Below are 26,284 nucleotides of genomic sequence, written 5' to 3'. Positions count from 1 at the left end.
GGCTTATCCTCAAGGAGAACCTGGATGATGACCAAATTGCTCTGGGAAACCAAGGTTCTTCCAGGGCATTTTGAAATGCATTGAAACATCTTTTCCTCCTTCTATATCAGTGGAAATCTACCGAGTGTCAAAAATCCAATTTAAATCTTCCTTTCATTGGGAATCCCATTCTGGGATAGTGAGTATGTCCCATTTCCAATAGATGATAAACCACTAGTCAGGCTCATTGGAAATATCAGGACAGTCTAACTCATTTGTTTCTTTCTTTTTTTTTTCATTTGTTTCTATGATAAATGCTCTTAACCCTCAGAAAGTGTTACTTACCATTATTAGTTTATAAGGACCCCGTGCTTCTCTACATCATGCCCAAATAAGTGTACTCAGAGGCCCGCAGGGGCCAGACAGGCAACAGAAATGGTATAGTCCAATATAAAAAAAATTGGGAGCCAAAGGACTATGGCAAAGTGGAATTTTTTACCCCAGCTCTTCCCTTCATGAGGCAATGCAGGGTCACAGTCGTCAGACTCACTCGTTTTTAATAGGCCAAAAGTGTGGGAGCCAAACAAAACAGGTCTGTGGGCTGCCAGTTTTGACCTTGTGTATAACACATTATTTTCCTAGAGTTTAGAGCCTGTTTCCAAGTAAAACAGCAGGAGGATACACATGCACAAAAAAATTGGAAGTCACTAGACGTACAAACTGTAGATCTATTAGGATCCAGTAAACTGCATTAGGCAAGTGTTTTGTGATGCCTTGCCAAAACCCTAAGCTCTAAAACACCTCAAGAAGAGCAATAGCTTTCCTTTGGAAAGGCTCATTTGTGGGACTTGACACAGCAACTGAAGCCTGAATCACACAGTTGCATCTTAAATACGCACGTGTGAATAAGGGGTGGTTTGGTTCTGGCTAGAAAGAATGGAAGCCAGAAAGCTGCAGTGGATTTTGACCAGACTCTACTGGTCTAGAAACACACCACTGTTTCTTAGTAGAACCAAATACGTGGGCACGTAGTTCATAACATCTCAGCGGGATTAAAATAAAGGAGGGTATCAAAGTGCATTTTGGTAATTTGTCTCATCAAGGTGAATTACTGTTATTTTCTTTTTCTGTCCCACATTCCTTCTTCTCAGGAATTCTTTCTAGAAATACATATTTATGTGGGAGCTGTCAGTCAAAGGGCCCTATGCATGAGCACAACATCTAAGCTAATCGGTGCAAGAATCCCATTTCTTGCACATAACGGCTGGTCCAGAAATATGCATGGTTTAAGTCAGACCAATAAAGGATCCTAGTTCAGGGATAAGGACACTGAGATGGGGTGAGATGGCAAGCTATAGGGGCCACGTAGTTTGGGATATCCCAATAGGAGGGAAAACAACCACCAACACACATGAAGATACAGCTTCAAAGTGACGGAGAGCCTTCTCATAGTATCATCGGAATACAGACCCCAACATGCTGAGGCTATGCAAACACTGACCAGTAAGTAAACCTCCTAACCTAACTTTGATTTGGGTTCCTGTAAATGCTAACCGAGAGCCTTAGAAATATCTGTGGTTCATATTTTATTTAAGGAGAACATGGATCCAATTAAATTAATTTCAGAAACAGGCCGCTAAACTGCGTGACTGCTTTCTGGCCCAACATATATTTATAGTTCACCTTTTATGTTTTATCCACCTATAGCTGCTAATATCAGCAAATAAACAATTTCCTATTCTCATTCAAGTACTATTTTAAAATATGATTTCTGTACTAACTGTATCAGTAATGCCATGCTTAGTACCAGAACTCTAAAGGATACAAAAAAGCAAAGAAAAGTACTTACTATTTTCAAAAGTCAGGATTAAATGAGCATGTCAGTCAAATTTTACTTCCACACTGCTGTATATTCTTGGACGCATACGTTGCCCTTGATCATTTAGGGGAAACGGTTTCAGTAAGAATTACAAATTTAGAAATTAAAACGTGTGTCTACATGTGTATGCAGTGAATCCCTGGTAGAGGACTCCTCTCTGGCCGACTACAGAATCTTTGCATTTATCTCTTACCAGGAGTATTTTAGGAACCATGACTGAGCTGAAAATGCATGATGGAGAGATTGCATTTGGAATGTTAAACATGCCTAGGTCATGCGAAAACGGCTTCCAGCGCACATGAGATTTCTTGTGGGGCAGAAAGCAAGCTCACCTCCTCATTCTCGATTTTGAGTGTGGCCAGCCGGGACTGCAGCTGTTGGTACCTGAGCATGAGCTCCGCCTGGACTGGCTGCTGAGCGCTGACCTGACACACCTGGTGGGGAAACAGAAATCGCAGTCATGCCACGGCCCTCCAGCCACCTCCAGGGGCACGGCTCTCCCACTTAACTGCTGCCTGAGTCACGCTGATCGCCCTCCACATCCCAATTCCATATTTATTTTTAATAGCCGCCTCAAAACTTCAGGTTTAAATCCGGACTTGCTCCCTAAGTGGCAAGAGGAGAGGGTGCAGCTGCGTGGCCCGGATACAACGACGGGGAAGGCAGCAGCTGCAGGCAGCTTGGCTCTAAGGACGGGGCAGTGGCTGCATAGGGAGCTCAGATGCTGACCTCTCACTTGTGGAATTCTGGATGACCACGGGGCAGGGGACAGAGTGCAAAGGATGACCCCGGGGAAGCACGCAGGCAGAAGCAGGGTGGGCAGCAGAGCCCACTGGCCGCAGTCAGACGAGCGACCCTGGTAGGTCACTAACTATCCACTTCCCTATCTGTAGAGCGGGGACACTAAGAGTTCCTATGCCATGGGGTCATTGTGGGGATGAAATAAGTTAATGTACATAAAGCACTTAGCATACTGCCTGGCACAGAGTAAAGACTCTGAAAATGTGACTATTAGCGTCTTTTAACCATTGCTTGCTTCACTAATATCAGCCAGGTCACATCCTTCATCATGAATGTGAAGAGGCCACGCCTTGTAATCTGCAGCAGAAACTCATTTTGGCTATTATGATCTCACTCATTGGTTAAGGTCAAAATTAGAGCCTTTGAATTATATTCTATTTAGGTCCACCGAAATTGCACCAGAAAAAAACAAAGTTTCTTTTCATTTTCCTTCTTAAGAGACGCTCTTGGCAGATGGGCGTTTCAACTCTTATGGAGTCTCCAAAACATCAGAGATGATTGCCCTCCTGCAGAACTGGTTGTAAAAAAAGGGCAAGCGACTCATTTTTTTTTTTAATAATAATAGTTCCAAAAAAAGAAAAACTACAAACCCAGTTGAAGTCACTTATCTGTGATATTTTATCATTCTATGTTTGACATATCCATAACTGAAAAATTATAACAGTAATCATTTGGTTTTGGAAACATGACTCTGGGTGGGATAAGCCACTCGCCTGTCAAATTCATGTGCCATTGGCATAAAAACTGCTTACCATTTCTAATTGAGTAATTTACTCTATCAGATGAAGCAAACATAAAATTGGGTTAGAAATGCACAGGCACACACGTATTTTATAAATCCTAACACTAGGTGTCTCAGAAAAAAAATACATTAAAGGAATCTGTCATTGCTATTATATCTATTTTTAAAAACATGCTGTCACCACAATAAGCTAAACTTGAGTTTTTAATCTATGAGTGTTGTTTTGCACAGCTGGAACACCAAGTGCTATACTACACCGTGCTCATTAATTGGTTATTCTTGTTTTCCCAGCCAGAGACAATAAAATACACCACTGCAACTCATACACAGCTCAGATGGACTTTTTTTCCTTGGGTAAAACAGGAAACAAAGCTAAATTTGTAGAAAGAATCTAAGATACATCATTTCTAATGCTCATTTTACCAGTTTGAAAACAACTTGAGTCTTAAAAAAATGTGTTGCATTTCCCGACCTCCCCGCCCCATTCTCCTGTCATTTACAATTATTTTTCTTTATGGGGATCTTTAAAGGAAGATTACAAGAAGCCTTCAGATAGATTCTATTGGGCCAGCAGAGGGTCTCACTTTGAATTTAAATCTGAATGTCTAGAGGTGGAGTAAGAACTATCCTGAGACAGTGTAGTGCTTACAACCGAGTTTGTGCAAAGGTTTGGCCTCTGCAGGCATTTGAGTACTGGACCCTTGGCTTTAAGAGGCAGTTATGGCTTGGGGGCAGTGGATGGGGCAGGGGAAGGTGGTAGTGGGGCTGATCCTAGGATATAACTAGCAAAGATCTCATACAAAGGCAGGAGAGAAAACACAACTGGGAATTCTGACAACTTTTAGTTCTGGAGAGTAACTAATGTAAGTAAAAAGACAACTCGTTAGTTTTAAAACAATGAATTACTGACCTCATCACCCATGTGAGACTGAAACTCAAACTTCATTGGTGGACAGAATGCAGCAGGGTACATCTCCATAAATCTCTGTTTATCACTCCTGGGCTCCAAGTTATCAACTGCATTCTCAATAATGTCTAAGCCTTCGTGTCTGGAAGTTTCAAGATTATACTCTGCAGAGAGATATGTTCTCAGGGCTCTGTTCAGACTTGCATGGTAGCCAAGATCACAGCACTTAAAAAAAAAAAGAGTACCATACATAAAAATTAATTCAAAATGGATCAAAGACCTACATGTGACAGCTACAACTATAAAATTCTTAGAAGAAGAAAACACAGGAGTAAACCTTCATGACCTTGCATTAGCCATTGGTTTCTTGGGTATGGCATCAAAAGCACAAGCAACAAAAGAAAAAATAAACTGGATTTCGTCAAATTTGAAGGCTTTGTGCTTCTAGGGTACGATTAAGTAAAGTAAAAAAGATAACCCACAGAACAGGAAATCTTTTTTACAAATCACGTATCTTATTTTAAAAATTTGTATCTAGAATACATAAAGAAATCTTACAACTCAATAATGAAAAGACAAACAGGCCAACTAAGAAATGAGCAATGGAACAGGACATTCCTCAAAAAACATATCAAATGGTCAGTAAGTACAGAAAAAGATGCTCAACATCATTAGTCATCAGGGAAATGCAAATTAAAACAGTGAGATACCACTTCACACCCATTAGTATGGTTATAATAAAAAAGATAACAGGCATTAGGGAGGACGTAGAGAAATTGGAATCTTTCATATACTGCTGATGGGAATATAAAATATTGTAGTCTCTCTGGAAAAATCTGGTAGTTCAAAAAAGAGTAAAACACAGAGCTAACATATGACTTGGCAGTTCCATTCCTAATAATATACACAAGAAAAGTAAAAAATGTTCACCAAAAAACCTTGTACATGAATGTTTATACCAGCACTATTAATAATAGCTAAAAAGTGGAAACAATCTAAATGTCCAACTAATAAATAAACAAAATGAAATATTACCCAATCCTAACAAAGAAGGAAGTACTGATACATGTACTACAACATGTAGGATCAACCTTGAAACATTATGTTAAGTGAAAGAAATCAGCCATAAGAAACCACACCTTGTAGGATTCCATTTATATGAAATGTCTAGAATAGGCAAATCTATAGAGATAAAAGGTAGATTAGTGGCTGCCAGGGGATGGAGGAACTAGGGAGTGGTGCCGAAGGGGTGCAGGATTTCTTTCTGGAGTAATGAAAATAATCTGTAATGGACTGTGGTGATGGCTACATAACTTTGACTATACTAAAAGACAACTGTAGATTTTTAATGAATGAACAATTGGTATATGAGTAATATCTCAAGAAAGATGTTAAAAAATAAAAGCAGAAAAACCAAAAAAATAGGATTTAAATTTGTTCATGGGCTTACTGGTACTATGATTTTTTAAAATCCTTGTAGGATGCAAACATACTAACTGTAGTATTTTGGATTTGTATAATTTACTGATGACTCAATAATTATCCGTACTCTTTTAGAGGTGAGAAGAACTGGTTTGAATCTGCCAAAAAAAGTTCAGGAATGTCTTCTTTCTTATACCTAGAATAAAATTCATAAATAAGAAATGACTGCCAAAGTTCTTTTACTGGAGATAGAATTTTGGGATTCTTAAATCTTCATTACCTTTAATTTGTATGTGCATCTATTTTTTTCATGTTGCATTTTAAGAGAATATAATTGAAAAATATAACTATGGATATTGGTCAGTTATAAATTACTGAAAGAATTTTAAATTTGTACTTGGAAGCAATATAGATCTCTTAAAGAAGAAGTGGTTTGTAAAGGTACAAAACCAGGTCATCCCTATATTGTTCTACTGCAATTCAATCAATTCAATTTGATTCAATTCAACCCACTAATTGGCCATCTATTAGGTGCCTGGAAATTTGCTAGGCTCCAGGAATATGAAGACTGGAATGTAGTAAACCATAATTTCCATTCTCAAGGAATTTAAATATAAGTTGTTTATTATTGTGCTACTAAGAGAGTAGTAGAGAGGCACAAAGGAAGTAACCTCTGTACAAAGGATGCATCCATCAGGATATGAACCATCAGATCGACCTTTATGAAGGCACAGATTCAATCACTGACCTAGCCTTAGAAATGTCAACATATTTAATTCTATTCTCACCCTCCAATTTCAGAATTATTAAATTTGGGATTTTTCTATTGGGATAATCTAAAATCTTGCTACTCAAAGTGTGGTCGGTCTGTAGACTATCAGCATTACCTAGAGCTTGCTAGAAATGCAGCATCTTGGGCCCCAGCCCTGACGAATTAGAATATGAAGTTTAAAAAAAAATCCATGGGTGATTTATATGCACATTAAAGCTTGAGAAGCACCACACTAAACCATCAATTACAAAAAGGTCCTATAACCCCCTGTCCACTGGGAGTGCTATTTCTCCAAGTGGGCAAGAGAATCAACCTCAGTAAATATTATTTGATTTTAAAAAAGCAGGAAGAAGCGGCCATATCACAATTACAAATACAAGCAAAATACAATTGTGAAATATGGCAGGCTCATCTTTGGTACATTTTCAGTGGAATCAGCTGCACTCAAATATACAGAATAATTTTCAGTTAATTAAAAAATTCTAGTCTCAGATGAGTGAAGTCCACTTTTATTTATTATTTTTTAATTTTTTTGCAAAGTCCTCTTTTATTTCTTTTGCTGCTCAAAATCCATAACTGTCCTGTGTAGCCATTTTACACATCAGAGGGACCGAAAAATTATCCTTTCAGTAATACCTCATTTCGTGCAAACATGAATTGGTAAAGGAAATGGCCTAATTTCTTTGAAACGTACTTGTGCTTCAAAACACCCCACTATTCTGAAAGAAGACAGATTCAGCTTGATTATAATGAAGCAGATCACATAAGCTGCTTTATTTTATGAGTACTGATCCCAATGGGAGTTAATAGAAAATTGATACTGAGGAAAGAAACAATCTAGAGAAAAGCCCCTCCCCCCCCAACTGAGTCTCTTTTCAGCTTACAAAGGAAGAAAGAGAAGAACAACAAAGGAAAAAGAGGAAGGGAAAAAAAAAAGACACTCAGCCCCAACTACCTAATTGAAGTAGAGTTCTGAAAATACATACTAAGTTTTTTTTTTTTTTTTTTTATTCCCAGACTGAAACAGTTTGCTCCTCAAATTTCAAAGAGTTGCTTCTTTGGGGAGTAAATGTCAAAATTACAAAAGTACTGTGCACGCTTTCACACCCAGGGCACCCAGGTGGATTTGGTGGGCATGGAGCTAGTGAGATAGCCCTGCTTTCACTGGTGATTTCCTAATAGGCTGGGGAGAAATATGCATGTGGCTTTGTACCCAATCCAGAGAGCCCCCCAGGTGTCTTCTGGTCTTCGAATGCTATACCTCACTTGGAGGTCTCTGTGATGAGCCTGATGGACAATTTCCTTCTCTGATCCCTACAGAGCTTATCAGTCTGTAGAGTCATTTAATTAGCATGATTCTCTTACTTCTGATATGCAATGTTTTCTACGCTCTAGGTTTTTCAAGCATCCTGGACTTTAAAAGAAACAAGAATAAAATTTTTATTCAAGGTCTCCTGAGACAGCAAGGCCAGTCACACAATCATCTTTTTTTTCTAAACTGGATGCTAAAATGGCACTGAGTATGTTAAAATTCACGGTACTTGGTTAAAATGCCTAAAGTAATTCTATGGAGTTTATGAATTATTAATGACAATATGAAAAACCAGCTTCTGCACAAAGAATTGAGTTATAACCCAAGTGCCTTTAATGATGAAAATACATAAAAAAATCAGTAAGATATTTTATGAAAACAAAACAGTGCTATTCTGATGGCTAAAAAACTGCATGGATCCATAAAATTACGGATTAAAACTGGGGAAGGAAAAAGTGTTGGAAGTAGAAGAGTATTTTTTGATTTTGCTTTGTTTTTAAATATTCTAATAGCTGCCAAGATATATATCCCACTAGGTATTACTAGTCTAAATCACCACAGTAAGCTAACTTCTTTAGGCAAAAGGGTTACAAATAATATAAAAAATAAAGATGAAATTCAGGTTTTGAGGACTGTAACAAGTACTTCATCTTGTTCCAAAGGCTGAAAGGTTGGCTGAAATATCCTTGGTGGTTATACGATCATGTATAATTGGATCACGGCTACGCACGGAGAGAATTTTTTGTTTATTTGTTTGCGAAATGACCTAAGAAGCCCTATTAGGTACAAATCTGGTCCTAGGTGGGAGTAAAGGTAATGGAATTCCAATGGAAGCAAGTCCCACATACATGTTTTCAGAACTGTTTTAGCCAATGTCATTTCAGGGCAGCCCTGGGAGTGGCAGGAGGGCAGCCCCAAGCTCCTATGTGACTGCAGAATTAAGCAGTTGTCCTGAGAATGCAGAGGGAAGGAACTCTTCTGCGTAAGTATTCCATCTTAATGTCATCTCATCATTCCTGCCTCCATCTGAGAGGTTTCATGATCTATTGTCCTGGCTTCCACCACTGGCTTTTAATTAATAAGCTTTTGGCTCTGACCATTCCAGAGTAAAGACTTGGTCTACCCCTTACTTTAAGTCTTTCTACAATAGTGCAACCCAAGCAAACCATTGCAAAGCCCCTTTCACATAACCATGGGTAGGCTTTCCAAGCACCAGAAGTAGGTAAGTTCTCAGCTTTTACATTAGATGTCAATGAAGAAAGCTGACTTCTTCTGAATAAATTATCTTTGTCCCTTACTATTTTCCTCTCTAGCTATTCAGACTTCACCTCAGAAACCACAGACTTGTTTTGTGCAAGATGGGCATCTCATGGGACTGAACTGGATGCTTAAAATTCTACAGGCAACGTTTACACACCTGCTCTCATGTCTGAGTTCCTGATGGTCCGTAAAGAGCTGACAATTTAATTCTCACTGCTGCTTTAATAACCACAGCCAAACATTTAGCAAAACTTGTTTTGAGTTTCTTTTGTGTAACAAAAAGGTCAAAATGGTACATCAGAATGGATACAAAATAGGCAACAGGAAGAGAACGGAGGTTGCATATGACTGAGCCAAAGAGTAGGACCAGTAATCATTTGGGGCCTAACCCAGCTCCCACTCCCATGGGCAATCATTTCTCTCAGAGGAGCTGCCACCAGATGCGTTTTTGCCCAGGCCAAATCTCTGTAACTACCCTGAATCCAATCACAAAGTTGGAAGGCGAACAAAGCAAGCCCAAACAAACACGTCTGACTGGTAATACTATGGGGAAGATAGAAAAATAGGCAGTGCTGAGGTTGGGGGGTGGGGGGGAGGAGAAGGGTCTTGCTCTTTTATACATGGCAGCTGAGTGCAACATGAATGAAAAGAAGAGTCTGTCTTGGAAAACTCTGGAAGAGGGTTCTAGACAAAAAGAAAGGGCCCAGGCAAGCGAAAGCTTACTGGGTCTGGGGAACAAAAAGGCCGATGTACCCAAAGCATGGTAACTAAGGAGGAAGCTGAAGATGTCGATGCTGAGTGGCAGGTGGGCACCAGTTCACCAAGGTCTTGGTGAAGAGTTTAGATTTTATCCTAAAGACAATGGGAGGTCACTAGAGAGCTTTAAATAGGGATTGACAGGTCTAGTTTATCTTTTTTAATACACTGGCTTCTTGGGAAGAGAATGGATTACTGAGTAGAAGGTCCTAGTGGAAGTTGAGTGACATCTTAGAAAGCTAAGTGTAGGCAGGAGATGAAGAGCTTGTGTAGGAGCCAGTGCAAGCAGCAAGGAACAGCCAGGCTTGAGATATTTAGGAGGTGCAGGTGACAGATCCGCTGATGCATTTCTATGTGGGAAATCAGAGAATTGGATTTTTGGTTTGCACAATGGGGTGGAAAGGTGTGCCACTTACTGAGGTGTAAAAAACGGCTAAGGAAAAGCTACATGTGTGGAGAATGAGGATTATGATACGGGCAAATGGGTATAAAGAGTTGAGTATATGACATGTTCAAGATGCCCATTAGACATCCGGTTGGAGATGTCCAGGGCGGAGTTGCATACGAATCTGAAGTCCTGGAAAATGACCAAGGCTGGTGATAAAAATCTAGGAACCATCATATGGTATTTAAGGTAAGGGACCTGGAGGTAGAAAGCCAAGGATCATGCCTTAGGTGACTTTCAATATTCAGAGGTCCAGCCAAGATGGAACAACGAGCGCTGGAGACTTAGGGCAGCCTATGCTGCAGGTAGAAAATGGATATGTGCAGCTTCTTTTAACAAAAGATGCCCATGGCATCTCCACTGGAAGGAACATTTATTTGTTTGTTTATTTATTTATTATTTTTTTTAAAAAGATTCTATTTTATTAGAGAGCAGAGCAGTGGGGAGGGGCAGAGGGAGAGGGAGAAGTAGACTCCCTGCTGAGCAAAGAGCTGGACACGGGGCTCTATCCCAGGACCCTGAGATCATGACCTGAGGCAAAGGCAGACACTTAACCAAATGAGCCACCCAGGTGCTCCTGGAAGGAACTTTTAAAACCATGTACTTCAGTCACCCAACTCATTTCGGCTTTTAAATACCCCTTCAATCACAAAGGGATAAAAACACACATAAATCAGTTTACATGATAACTACACTATCCTAACCCATTTACCATGATCTCTCTATCATTTTCCTAATAAGAGTTCAGGCCTAATGAGAGCTGCAGTATTACAATTTGGCAGGTTTTCATGGATAAATCTAAATACCATTATGTATGGGGATAAGTCAAGGTAATTAAGAAAAATCTGAACTCTGAATAAGTTGCTTTTTAATTAAACACGTCTCTAGAGACAAAAGGATAAGGCTAAAAGCTTTAGGACAGCTGATTACTTAGACATGATAAAGTCAACACAGCATGCAGTATATGATGTAATCTAATTTCAATTTCATTCTGTATAAATGGCTAATAAAATACATGACAGATATCTTTACCAAGAAAATTAGCTGCAGTAAGGGATTATTTTGTTGCAGCATTCCACAACAGTTACAAAGATTTATCCTTCAAACTCCAAAGTGTACTGCAAACTCTTACAGGGAGTAACAGGAAACCGTGAAACTCTACTAAAAGAATTACAAATACTTTATTATCACCAGATAGATGCTCTGGGACAAAGCACCATGGAATTCTGCTGTGGAGGACTTTGTTTCTCTGAATGCCTTTTGAGGGTGGGTAGGTGTGGAACGGAGAGACTGAGAGAGGCTACATTATCAGTTGTTTGAAGAATTCCAGATATACAGAATGCTGAATTTGATTGCAGAACTAGGATTATGGGAAATAAGGTCTGTACTGTCCGCTTAGCAAATCATAATCACTTGAAAATCTCAGCATTCAACTACAAATACTTGTTGCCCACATGATATTTCTTCTGGGTCGTAACATTTGTAATCCATCCTGATTCTAAAGAGAATTAGTTACAGTCTTTATTTTATTTACTTTAAAGATTTTATTTACTTATGAGGGGGGGGGGGCAGAGACACAGGCAGAGGGAGAAGCAGGCTCCATGCAGGGAGCCCGACATGGGACTCAATCCTGGGTCTCCAGGATCATGCCCTGAGCTAAAGGCAGCGCTAAACCACTGAGCCACCCGGGCTGCCCTAGTTACAGTCTTTTAAAGATGCCCCTATTGAAGGAGATACTAATGATTACAAATGAGAAACCTATTATTTATAAAACTACAATCTGTTTTCTTTTATAATTATACCTTTATTTTCCCAAACCAATGAAATTTCCTTTGGCCAATATCTGCAATCTATTTCTTATGATTTGTATTTATTCTTTTTTTTTTTTTTTAAAGATTTACTTATTTGAGAGAGCAAGAGTGTGTGTGAGTAGGGGGAGGGGCAGAGGGAGAGGGGGAGAGAGAATCTCAAGCAGACTCTCCTGTGAGTGTGGAGCTGACTTGGGGCTGGATCCTACAACCTGGAGACCACGACTAAGCTGACCAAGCTGAAATCAAGAGTCTTGACACAACTGATGGAGTCACCCAGGCGCCCTAAATTTGTATTTATTCTTCAAGTGACAAAATAAACATCTGTTTTTGGTGTGAAATTAACTTTTCCTTCACTTCCCACCTGATTTCGAACTATGAGGTTGTTACTCTACAAACTAAAATTTATCTAGGACTTTCTTTTACATTATTAATTTGTACTCTGAAAAAGCATTTTGCTGACTGAAGTAAATTATAGCTCAGACTTGATTCAAAATTAGTATATTTCCAATTTAATAGGATCTAAATTCAACAAGTTTCAGCATGTCCTTAGTTTATTGCTAGGGGCAAAAACTTAACTCTATGATGGAGTCATCAGGGTCACATCACCCCAAGCCAGTGATCAATTTTAGCATCCCTAGTGGTGAGTTAAATAGATGTTGTTACATATCTACATAAGACACAGCAACATCACCTATGGTGTAATCTGTTGCAAAGTGCTTAATTTGAAGTCATCAAGCCTTTATATAAGTTTCACTTTGAAGAAATTATAGGGAACAGATAAACAGGCTAACTGACACCATAAAGAACAGAGACAAATCCAAAAGCTGAGATGTTGCCATCAGGGAAATACAAATCAAAACCACAATGAGATCCCACCTCACACCAGTGAGAATGGGGAAAATTAACCGGGCAGGAAACCACAAATGTTGGAGAGGATGTGGAGAAAAGGGAACCCTCTTACACTGTTGGTGGGAATGTGAACTGGTGCAGCCACTCTGGAAAACTGTGTGGAGGTTCCTCAAAGAGTTAAAAATAGACCTGCCCTACGACCCAGCAATTGCACTGTTGGGGATTTACCCCAAAGATTCAGATGCAGTGAAACGCCGAGACACCTGCACCCCGATGTTTCTAGCAGCAATGTCCACAATAGCCAAACTGTGGAAGGAGCCTCGGTGTCCATCGAAAGATGAATGGATAAAGAAGATGTGGTCTATGTATACAATGGAATATTCCTCTGCCATTAGAAATGACAAATACCCACCATTTGCTTCAACATGGATGGAACGGGAGGGGATTATGCTGAGTGAAGTAAGTCAATCAGAGAAGGACAAACAGTGTATGTTCTCATTCATTTGGGGAATATAAATAATAGTGAAAGGGAATATAAAGGAAGGGAAAAGAAATGTTGGGAAATATCAGGAAGGGAGACAGAACATAAAGACTCCTAACTCGGGGAAATGAACTAGGGGTGGTGGAAGGGGAGGAGGGCAGGGGGTGGGGGTGAATGGGTGATGGGCACTGAGGGGGACACTTGACGGGATGAGCACTGGGTATTATTCTGTATGTTGGTAAATTGAACACCAATAAAAAATTAATTTATTAAAAAAAAAACAAAAAACAAAACAAAAGCTGAGATGTTCTGAGGAACAACTGTCCATGTCTCCTCAACAAGGGGCTTTGTTAGATTTAAAAAAAAAAAAAAAAGAAAAGAAAGAAAGAAGACTAATGGAACACATCACCTAGATGCAATGTGTGATCCTAAATTTGGTCTAGTCTAGACATACCAGAGGTGAAATGTTTCTTTGGGGTCATAAACAGGAATATGATGTGGCTATTAGAAGAGTTAAAATTTTTCTGAAATAGAAAGATGGGGATCAATGATTGAAAAAAGTAAGTTAAGAATCTGTATATGATTTCATACTCTGCTGGCATATATATACACAAATATATTTATATATCTACCTAGACACAAAAAATGTCTACATGATGTTAAGAATGTGATTGTTTATTTTTGCTTATAATTCTTTTTTTAATTTTCTACAACCTACGTGAACTCATTCTGTAATAATAAAAGACCAGTTTTAAAATACAGATGCTAGGGGCACTTGAGTGGTTCAATCAGTTAAGTATCTGCCTTTGGCTCAGGTCATGATCATTTTCTACGGAAAATTTGTATGACTTTTATTTATACCAACAGACTCATTCATCATGGTCCATCACAGGAAATGTAGGAGATAGATTATTGATCCAAGCAGAAACGAAGGCAAACTGGACGTGTATATAAAGAAGGTCTCAATTTGAATTCTTATTTATGTTGCTTTGACTCAGTCAAGATACATTCAGTATCCTCCATGTCATTTCACAAATAAGATGTTAAGCATCTTAAGCAACAAAAATGTTGTCTTGGGATGCCTTCGTGGCTTAGCGGTTAAGCACGGGCCTCCCGCCCAGGGCATGATCCTGGGGTCTCAGGATCGAATCCCACATCAGGCTCCCTGCATGGAGCCTGCTTCTCTCTCTGCCTGTGTCTGTGCCTCTCATGAATAAATAAACAAAATTAAAAAAACAACAACAACAACAACATTGTCTTGACTTTTTCTCATTAGAGATATAACAACTCTTCCAATAATTATTAGCTCACTATTAAAGCGATTCTGCTAAATAAGCTCACAAAGCATAAAGGATTCTAGATACCTTTGCATGATAATCAGTGTTTCTTTTTCACCAGGTAGGGTCAAGCTTAATGGTTTTTAGGATCACCACTATATATGCAAATTGCATTCCTACAAAATAAGCAGCCATTTTAGAAGGTACACATCCACCCTCTGACTCCCTTAACAATTAAGTCAATGAAAGCATAATTTTCACGAAGAAAGGATTAAATTTCAATTGGATATGACAACAAACTCCCTTCTTTTAAAATTAATAATGAAGTTGTATTCCTTGAGAATTACTCAACATTTTAAATTTAAGGCTGATCTTTTATTTATTTATTTATTTATTTATTTATTTATTTATTTATTCATTCATTTTAAGGCTGATCTTTTAAAAGTCCATCCTTCCTAAAATTCAAAGTTACTTGATGTATTTAACCATGACGTATCTACATCAGACTTAGATTTGTAGGTTAAAAAGTCTGAGTATGAAGCTTACCAACTTCCCTAGCTGTGTGACCTTTGACAAGCTATTTAGCCTATATAAGCCTCAGTTCTTTAATCTATAAAGCATAGAAAATAGTATTTACCTCACATGGTTTGTGATTATTTGATGAGGTTATGCTTAGAAACCTGCCTGTCACATAGTAAGAGCTCAATAAATACCCACGACAATGATGATGACTCTCTTGAAAGGTTAATCCCGTCCTATAAGTGCCTATAGTATTGAGAATGTTATTGTCCTCTCCACACAGATGACCAACAGGTACCTCAGTCTCCCTGAGTGTAACAGAACTTACCGATCCCTGCCCTTTGACGCATGTCTCCCTACGGTCCCCATCTCAGTTAAAGGCACCAGTGCTAACCCAGTTACTCAGGACCTGAATTGAGGCGTATCTTTATCCTTCTTTTCACTTTATAATCATGTTAAATTCCTTCAATATATTGTGAATCCAACCAACCACTTCTTACAGGTCTATTGCAACCACCCCAGTCCAAGCCAGCACTGTCTCTAGCCTGGAAAATTGCAAAAGACTGCAGATACAGCTCACTGTTTTCATTCTCATCCCCTCCTTCAGTCTGTTTCCACCCAGATGCCAGAAGGAGTCTTGAAAGGGTAAACACGTGATGTCACTTCCCTGAAAAACCCTCCAGCGGCTTTCCACAACACTTAGAACACAATCTAACCCCTTTCCCTGTCCAAAAAGACCCTAAGTAATTGGGCTTCTGCCCACATTCTCTTCCAGAACCTTCCTCCTCACTTACTCTGCTCTGGCCACACTGGCCTCCTCTTTGCTACTTCCTGAGCATCTTGAGCTCACCAAACATGCCACCACTCTGTACCTTGAATCTTGCCAGTCCTTCTGTATGAGGGATTCCTTCCCCACTATGCCATGTGGTGCCCAGCTCACTTCTCTGCTCAAATATCAGACTTTTCCTGAATACCATCAAAAGAGCACTCCGATAGTGATTTTATTTTTATTTATAGCATTCTCATTATGTGTGTGTATACGTAAATATGTTTATGAGCTGATGTCTAATTAGGACATAAACTCTCTAAGACAGGAACTTTGTTTTGTGCATTGCTGAATCCCCATGGTCAAGAATAGTGCTTAGTACCTTGCAGGTGTTACAAAAAAAATATTTCTCACTACATGGAAACTTCCTGGTGTTAAATTGGCTTGGTAGTCTAGCCAAGTACTCCAAAAATAAGCCCCCAACCAAAAAATAAACATGTAGAGTAGTTACAAAGAATTAGTTCCATGTTCTATAAACTTTGCAGAATCTCTATAAATCTAAGTTTGAAGACAGGGGTCATAAAATTGTTCATTTTTATTCAGAAAATCTAGCAGTCTAGCAGAAAAAATTCCCTTCCATTTCATCAGAGTGCTAAAAGAAAATTAATTACTTCATTAAAATAATTATAAAAAAGGAAGAGAAAAAAGTTTTCCCTGGTTTTATTTTTAAGGGTTCTGTGTAAAGAAATTATGATAGTATGGAATAAAACTGTTTTTAGACTCCAAGAAAAGGCACATCAGAGTGTTAATAAACTAAAAAATTATGTCCTTACTTAACAGTTCTTTTGCAAAAGTCCCAAACTGTGTCTCTAAAACAGTTAAAGCCATGAGACTTTAATTCAGCATAAAATAAAGTTGCTTTAATGTACTGCATACCTAAATTACGATACTATGAGCCGCAGGCAAAAAAAATTTATTGTATCTGTAAACTGTTGAATTTAATCAATACAGGGCAGCACATGAATAAATTTCCAGCAGATAATTCTCTGAACCTCTATCACTTCATCTGTGCTTTTCTTACAAGACACTGCTTTTTTTTTTTTTTTTAATTTGCAGCGATGGATGTTTTTGGACTGGGATTTCTGTGTCACCTATGTAGTCTCCTACAATTGGAGGTTTTCTAAATGAAAGAACAATGAAAGGGTTAAAGCTGGGAAGTCATAGCAGTAATCACTGCATGGATATACTTGAAGAGATCTTTTTTTTTTTTTAAAAGATTTTTATATATTTGAGAGCAAGTGAGCATTTGCACAAGCAGGGGGGTAGGGTGGGAGCGGGATGGGGATGTGGGGTGAGGCAAAGGGAGAGGGAGAGGCAGGCTGAGCAAGGAGCCTGATGCAGGGCTTGATCCCAGGGCTCTGAGATCATGACCTGAGCTGAAGGCAGATGCTTAACTGACTGAGCCACCCAGGTGCCCCTATACTTAGAAAGTTCAAAATGAGCCAAATTACTGCTTTTGATAGCATATCCTCAGAGAGAAAAGTACAGCATTAGATGAATTTATGAATGTGGTTTAAGTCCACTCTACTTTGCTTGTATTATTTACCACAACTAGGAGCAAAGCTATCATGTGTGTAGTCATCTGCTTAACATCTGTCTTTTCCACTTTACATTCCTGAAGGTAAGATCTGTATATAGTTGGGGGTGAGGGGGTAGGTGAAATAGATGATGGGAATTAAGGAGGGCACTCATGATGAGCACAGGGTGATGTACAGAACTGCTGGATCACGATATTGTTCTCGTGAAACTCATATAACACTGTTATGTTAACTAATTAGAATTAAAATAAAAACTTAAAAAAAATTGCATATGCTTCTCATAGCCTCAGCACCTCACAATAGTTTTTGAATCAGTTAGGCCTGTGCCGTAGCATAATTTAAAAATGACTGGTTGCCCTTCCTAGCTAGTTTACCAGGCCTTCGTAGCTTTGCAGAACCTAATAATTTGTTTTTCACTGGTTTTAGGATGCACACTTTTTCACGTGCATCTTACAATCAATATTGTCTTAGAATCATGTATAGTTTAATTGACAGTATTTTTTCCTTCTAAGTATTACATAAAATAACATTGGTTATTGAGAAATGATGGTGTTTTAGAATCAATGAAATATAGTTACTGCTATTTATATCTTACTATGGAAAAATTTATGGGTGCCTGGATGGCTCAGTTGGAAAAGTGAGTGACTCTTGATCTCCAGGTCTTTAGTTCAAGCCCTGAGCTGGGTGTAGAGATCACTAAAAACAAAAGTTAAGTATAGTTAAATAAAACATAAAAACTATATGGAAAATATAAAAATTTCAAATACTTACGTCAATTAAATCTGAAAGATCATGAATATAATACTTGAAAACTGAGGCATTGGTTGCTTCGAGGGTTAGGAGATATTCATTCCGTGCCTTAATCGATTTTAGCTTATTTTCTGAATACTTTGCTTGTCTCTGGAAATGAAGATGACCCAGGTATTGGGAAAGACAACAAAGCCATTTAGTCAGAGAAATATATGAGACTTTCTACTCATCCAGACAATGTATTCCACATATGCCCATGACCTTGCAAGTCCTCTGAGAAAAGTACATTTTGAATCTAATTTAAATAACTCAAAGTGCTCAACAATGTATTTGGGCTTCAGGCCCAACTGCAAGGAAAACTCTTTGTTAATATTCAAGTTTTTCACGTGGTATATTGATAGTACTTGGCATTCGGCACTCAAAGATGTCCAGCTGTTAGTACATGGTTTTTATGTTTCTTTTTAAATTTATTTTATTTTTTTATTTTTATTTTTTTGGTTTTTATGTTTCTTAAGCATTTTTCATTCCCATGGTAAGAAATGTGTCATTTCACAATAACTTACAATGTGTTTCTATCAGTTATTACATCGGGGTTCTTAATATTGTCACCTCAAGTGAGGGCAGAAAGGCTCTGTGATGTTTTTTTACTTACTTTTTCTTTCATTTTTTCAATTTTCTTTACAGAGCTGCGCCGCTGATGTCTCTCCTCCAGTCTTATATGAAAGACTGGATCACCAGATCTTCCGATTTGCTTTTCTTCTTGTTTCTCAGCCTCTTTCAGCTTGCTCTCGGCACTGATGCTCTCTGCATGATACATATGGTATGTTTTCATCACCTGCAAAAATGTGACCCAAATTGTTACAAGGTGCCTGTCTGTAACTCCGAGAGTGAATGGAAGCCATTATGTGAGGAATATGTTAAAAATATCACCTTCCAACTGGCAGGGAGGGAGCCAGATTGTTAGTCAAATAGATGAATTATGGACTATTGCTTCTACGTACAGCAAAGAGAAATATGCAAATTCACCTGCCAGGAAGAGGCACTTAGGGGACAGGCTTTGATGAAAAAATGATTTACAGAGTCTTATGCATGCTTTCAGTGCACTTGAAAAGTTCCCTTAAGCTTAAAAGTGTTCTCTGAAATCTCTGCATTATTAATCTGCAGAATAAACCATTACTCATGGATAAATTTTACCGCAGTTTTAGAATTCTAAAAAACTCCAAATTAGTACAGATCTTACTAAAGACTTTTTTTTTTTTTTTTGCATAAAGTCTACTGGTCAAAATACAAATGTAAATATTAAGGTTCATACAGAGCTTCAGTTTAAAAAAATTGTTTTTGACTACAAAGTAATACTTTATGTTCAATGTAGAAAACATATGATTTAAAACGGAAAAAATTTTTGGTACAGCCATTTGGTCTTTTTCTTATGAAAACACACACACACACACACACACAATCTTCATTTGAAAATGACACATATTTCTCCTTTTAAAAAATTTGTACCATACTGTATTAAATCTCCTATATCCTTTTTTCACTTAATATATCAGAACACTTTTCTGTATCACTAAATATTCTTCTAGAATATAATTTTAAGAGCTGTATAATATTTCTTTATATGACTGGGACACGACTGATTTCCTATTGTGGAACATCTTAGGATAGTTCACTTTTAGCTTTATAAAAGAAGCTGTGCTGAAACCCTTAATACATATATCCTATCTTATTTCTTCTCTTAGAAATGATACACATTTGAGCTGCATTTTAATATATTTAGTTCACTTTTAGTTTTATAAAAGAAGCTGTGCTGAAACCCTTAATACATATATCCTATCTCATTTCTTCTCTTAGAAATGATACACATTTGAGCTGCATTTTAATATATTTAGGAATATGTAGAAATAAAGTTTTGTAATGTATCCTTTCCATGTATGCTGTAAACTTATATAAAGAATTATCAATTTAAAAATTAAAAAAATTTTAAATCCTTAAACACTTTATTTGTCACAAATATTTATGCACAAAATTATCATATTTCGTATGGTACATTTTCAGAACTGCAGAGTTAGATAATCTGCACATTTTTGAGGTTTTTGACACATATTGCCAATTTAACACTCTGCAATTTTGAAAAAAAAAACTTGATCTATACGATTTCCCAAGCATTTAAAAAACATAGATGTTATTTTAATAAATATTTTTCAAATAATAAATAAGTGTATTTACTCATAATATTTATCATATCTATATATAATCCCCATATTCTTATATACAGAGTAATAGTCACAGATTTTAAAAGATTTTCCCTGAAAATCACAGTTTTCCAACATAATTTCAATCTGCTTTTATAAGCAATCAGACACCTGGGCCAATTCTAAAACTTGCTTATTTTAAGCACAATTATACTGCTTAAAAGAGACAACACAGGAAAGGTATGACTCAAAATGCATATCAGGGAATTTACTGGAACTTAGCACCCAATAGTCAGTGGTGGCACTTTCTCATAAGTCATGTCAAATTTGGGCAGCCTGGGTGGCTCAGCGGTTTAGTGCTGCCTTTAGCCCAGGGCCTGATTCTAGAGACCAGGGATAGAGTCCCACTTCAGGCCTGCTTCTCCCTCTGTCTCTGTTGCTCTCTTTTTGTCGCTCATGAATAAATAAATAAAGTAAAAAAAAAATTATGTCAAATTCTCATCCACATAAAAATTTATTTCATTTGTAAATAATCCATAAATTACTCAGAGCCAGTTTTAGGACTAAAATGTAGTTGTTAAGAGATTTAATGTAACAGTTTGAAGTAAGGACCTTGATTTTTTTCCATTTCAAAAGATGAGTTTGAAAATAGTTTGGGAACTGGAAGCATCACTGAAATATATTTATTTAGGTTGAAGCATAGAAAATTGCTGTTTTGGTAGGTTACGTAAAAGGTAGAAAGTCAGCACTTTCTTGAGAATGGTTCAACTAACTACACATTTTCAAGGTGACTATTTGCAGGGTAAAACATGGGGTTAATGAAGAGCCTTTACTTATTTTCACAAAATCTGATGATGTCTTTCCTTAAAAATGTAAGCTAGCACATCACATTAAAGGCACTGCTGAACAAGAACAAAGTAAGGGCAAAACTGCAAAGTCGTGGCAGCTTTTTCTGGGCTGTGTGTAATTGCAAAGTTATCTGTTTTTAGTAATTATCAAACCTGTCCAGGAGAAGTTTGGTTGGCTACTGCAGTTTAAAAGAAAAATAAAATAGCAGTAAGAAGCAGCTGGGCAGCTGGGGAATGAAAGGGGAGTCACCCTACAGCTGGGCAAACAGGAGGTCAATGAATCTACTACACACCTTGCATTTTTAGGCTTGGCTGTGTTTGTACTCTGCCTGAAGCAAACCCACATACCATTTGGGTCTTGGTTCCAGTTACATCTTTAAAGAGAGAGTGGAAAAAAAAAACAAAAAAACAACCCAAAACCACAACCCAATAAATCTCTCTCAGCTGTATCAGCTGTATTCTTCTTGCTAAAAGCCAGTAAAGAAGAAATGAGAAAATGTGACTCCCACCACAGAGAGATGAAAAGGCATCCCAGATAGCCCTGAGTATCTGAGAATTCTTTTCTTTTAAATACATCCTAAAGAAAAGACTTGAACTCTTGCTTTATTTAGATGCTGAGGGCCTGTGTAAGCAAGCAATTTGCACAATCTAAGCCTTATGTACTGAGGATACTGAGCTGGCTGCCAGCATGGTATTTCTTATGGACTAGCCTGGGTTAAAAAGAAAACATTCTTGACCTCATACTAGCAAGAAAAGAGTGTGAATATCCCATCAAAATGTGGTTCAGCACAAAAGCTGAGGTTTTTCTACCCAGTTCAATGGTAATTTCCAGAAGGAAATTTCTTTGTTCAGTTTTCCAATGCGACTTAGGGTTTCCACTATTTTCTAAAACATTAACAATGACAATGAATGAATTTTAAAAGTTGAGGAGAAAAACACTAAAAGCTTTTTGAGAATTCTAATTGCAGATAATGAATGCAAGTACAAACTACATTATTTAAAATGTAAGCTGTTGACAGAAGTTAAATGTGTTTTGTATTTAAAATAAAATAACAGACAGTTTTCTCTTTTTCAAGGAAGTAGAAGAACATTTTTATTTTTTAAAGGTGCATTTTGAATACATACTACAAAGAAAATAACAGCTTCTCCATCAGCCTAATACAAACACAAGCATTTGCATACCAAATGACAGGATAGGCATATATCCATTTAAATATGCTCCAATAACATATTTTCCTATTTGAATTCTTCTCTACTAAAACCTCATGCATAATTCCCCATTGAACACACTCAATTTATCTTTCCCACTCCATCTTTTCTTAACTGCAGGATATAGTCAAATAGATTTCTCTGCAATTGTGAAATCCAGTGCAAAACTTCTGCACAGAAACTGTTAATATTTTTTCCTTACTAACAGACTCATCTAATGTATCTGATACTACTCTTGTATTTTAAATCAAAATAATTAAAATATCTATAGTAAATTTTAATATTTAGTGTCATAAAACCATTATGTATCTGAAAACTGTCATGTTTGGAAATCAGTGTATTAATCAGTGTACTGATTTTACTTTCTGACCACTGGCACAGAAGTTAGAAGGTGTGGTTCTAAGAATGGATCTACCAGTTACCAGGTGTGGGGAATTTATTTTACACTTTTGCTCACCTTATAAGGTCACTGTGGTCACTCAATTGTGCATCTCTAGGTGTGTGGTATGTGTGCACGTAATAAACTTCACTGAGTACTTGCAATGTGTATTGTGTGTGTATATATGTATATAATGTACATCATTAATGTAATTTAAGCTGATTATGTATATGTATAATATGTATATAATCAGCTTTAAAAGCATTACATAATGCTTGCTATAATGCCAGATACCATTCGAAGTACTTTACAAATAATAGCTTATTTAGTCCCTCTAAAAACTCTTCTAAGGTACATACCTTTATTCTTTCTATTGTACAGATGAGACAAGAAAGGCATAGAGAGGTTAACAAACTTGCCTAAGGTCACACAGTGCTAACTGCAGGATAATGGTTGGAGCCCTGGCAGTATGGTTCCACACTGGGTGTTCTGACTGCTAGGCTATAACCTTTGGAACCTCTAAAGCACTATACAAAAGGAAGGCCTCTTTACCTGGGGGATATATTTATTCCTGGTTATATTTAGGAACAGAGGAAAAGAAGGGCTGAAAGATAATTTTTTATTCACTCACCATTTGCCTGATGTCTACCAACCATAAGGCAATGATGGGTGTAAAACTAAAGACTTGGTTTCCTACTTCTAAGAGTTTAAATTGTTGAAGATTAAAAAATGAGCCTTGGAAATTCTAATGGATACAGATAAGGGAGAACACACTCAAGCTGGAAGAACAGTCCCAGCAAAGGTATGTGGGTAAGGGGAACATACAGGGATGGTGGGCATGTGTAGACTACGACTTTGAGAAGGGGCTCTAGGGCAGGGCTTGGAAAGTGGATAGTTGGGTAATTGAGCAGCAGGATAAGACTGTAGACATTGTCATGGCCCAGATCAGGGGAGCCCTGAAATATCAACCAAAAAAAATTTTTTTTACAATGTATTCTATAGGGATTCATGAATCCACAGAGGTGTGAATGGTATGGTCAAAGCAGCATCTTAGCAGTAATCTGGTGAAGATATGCAGGAAGGTCTGGGGTATGAAGCAACCTGATGTAGCATAAAACAAGAGGGTATGGAAAGAAAGAGAATCCAGGGTGATCGTCACAGGGCCTTTCTCCTGTTCTTACTCTGACCTTTCCATTGACTTAATGTCTCCCTCCACCATGGGGTGCAACACCCTCCCAGTCTGGTCTTAACATGGGCCCAAATAGCACTTTGTGCACTCTTCTAAACCAATCACTTAACACTACCTCCTCAGAATGCGTGCTTTCCTGCCTCTGTGGTCCTCGCCCAAGCCAGTCCTGCTGCCTGTGATTCCTCTCCCAGCATTATGTCCTAACATTTTGACATCCTCCAAGGCGAGCTCAGATTTCACCTCCTGCTAAATGTTCCCTGGTTCTCCAACCAGAGCTATCTTGATCTTCCAACTGCCAAGACCTTCTCATTGACAGCACTTCAGACTCCCTGCCATGTGTCATAGATATCTGCGTATGATCCAGTATCATGGATTGTCCTTAAATTCAGCTAGGGCACCAACAGAGTCTTGCACACCTTTGGATTCTTGATATTGCTTTTATTTTACTTTATTTTATTTTATTTTATTTTATTTTATTTTATTTTATTTTATTTTACTTACTTACTTATTCATGAGAGATACACGGAGAGGGGCAGAGACACAGGCAGAGGGAGAAGCAGGCTCCCTGTGGGGAGTCCGATGTGGGACTCAATCCCGGGACCCCAGGATCACGCCCTGAGCTAAAGGCAGACACTCAACTGCTGAGCCACCCAGGCGTCCCTTGATATTGCCTTTTTAGGGTGGGAGTAAAATGGGCATTTGGTGAGCAACAAATGAAGGGCAGGAAGGCATTTTACAGTCAGGTTGTCCATTCATATATTTATTTAACAATTATTTACTAAATACCTAGTATGCACCTGACATTATTCTTCTCCGTCCCCATTATTCGAAATGGCATTGTCAATTAAATACCTAGGGGTGGACGTATGAGATGATAAATAGCTCTAAATCATCGTGAGATATAGTTAGAGTTGGAGTTCATGGCCCCTGAGAAAAGAAAGGTGTGGTGGTGAGGCTGAGAGGAAATGAAAAACAGTAATGTTGGTGACAATATTTCCTAATTCCATACAGAGCCTGCTGGGTTAGTGACTCCATTAATCATTGAAAGCTCTTCTGAGAAACCACATTTTTGGGGTTTCCTTAACTGTCTGCATCCTAAGATAAGGGTCGCTTTTCTACAATCAGTACATGAGAAGGCTCTAATTGTAACTGAGTTTCTGCAAGTGCCAGACTAGGAAAACCACCAAGTCAGGGCCAAGGCCTTGGGAGCCCATTCCTGTTGTTTCTCAGCAAGTTCTTGGGTTCCCCAGGAAAGCAGGACCCTTGGGCCACCATATGCTAAGCCCCAGGGGCTGTGCTGCAAGGAACCTGGCCCTTCCCGGGGCTGGTCAGCCTCAGGTTATGGAATCTGCTTGGCCAAGCTGTGTCTCTGGGGCACAGCTTGTTTTCGATAGGGGCAGTGGCAGGAAGTACCCTCCAGAGAACACTCATTAACACTCCAGGCCATGATCCTCCCATCTGCAACCTCGAGCCTTCTTGCTCTTTAGAATACTGAGCTAACCCTGGTGATGAAGTTTCTAGAGCTTTGAGTTTCTATCCTACCGCTTACTAGCCAGCAAGCTTCTTAACCTTTCTGGGCCCTATCTCCTCTGAGGTAAAATTCACATTTGATGACAGAATGCATGGAAACACATAATGGAATATTACTCAACCATCGGAAAGGACGAATTTGCTACCATTTACTTTGACGTGGATGGAACTGGAGGGTATTATGCTGAGTGAAGTAAGTCCAATGGAGAAGGACAATCATCATATGGTTTCATTCATTTGGGGAATATAAGAAATAGTGAGAGGGACTATAAGGGAAAAGAGGGAAACTGACTGAGGAAAAATTAGAGAGGGAGACAAGTCATGAGAGAGTCCTAACTCTGGGAAACAAAGGGTTGCAGAAAGGGAAGTGGGCCGGGGATGGGGTAACTGGGTGACGGGCACTAAGGGGGGCACCTGATGGGATAAGCACTGGCTGTTATACTCTATGTTGGCAAATTGAATTTAAGTAAAAAATTAAAAAATTAAAAAAAAAAAAAAAAAGAAGCACATAACAGAGTGGATAGTTTTGATTCTTGACAGTTTTTAAGATCTGACATAGAAGTAAGCATGTGGGCTCCGGGGCCAGATTACTTGGCTTCATATTGAGG

General features: G+C 38.2%; 1 protein-coding gene across 2 annotated transcripts in view; it reads right to left on the bottom strand.

The window, feature by feature from the left end:
* Positions 1–26,284, bottom strand: part of SRGAP1 (SLIT-ROBO Rho GTPase activating protein 1) — a 266,692-nt gene that overhangs the window by 65,478 nt on the left and 174,930 nt on the right. For both annotated transcript variants that reach the window (XM_026001787.2, XM_026001788.2), the window contains exons 5-8: positions 18,979–19,161; positions 18,348–18,476; positions 4,312–4,533; positions 2,191–2,292 (exon numbers count right to left, since the gene is read on the bottom strand). In XM_026001787.2, the coding sequence (XP_025857572.1) occupies positions 2,191–2,292; positions 4,312–4,533; positions 18,348–18,476; positions 18,979–19,161 (636 nt within the window). The remainder of the gene's footprint in view (positions 1–2,190; positions 2,293–4,311; positions 4,534–18,347; positions 18,477–18,978; positions 19,162–26,284) is intronic.

Source organism: Vulpes vulpes, chromosome 16 (genome assembly GCF_048418805.1).
Source record: "Vulpes vulpes isolate BD-2025 chromosome 16, VulVul3, whole genome shotgun sequence".
NCBI classification, from domain to species: domain Eukaryota; kingdom Metazoa; phylum Chordata; class Mammalia; order Carnivora; family Canidae; genus Vulpes; species Vulpes vulpes.
The sequence above is the reverse complement of the archived record's forward strand: the minus strand, read 5'-3'. Positions and strand labels throughout refer to the sequence as shown.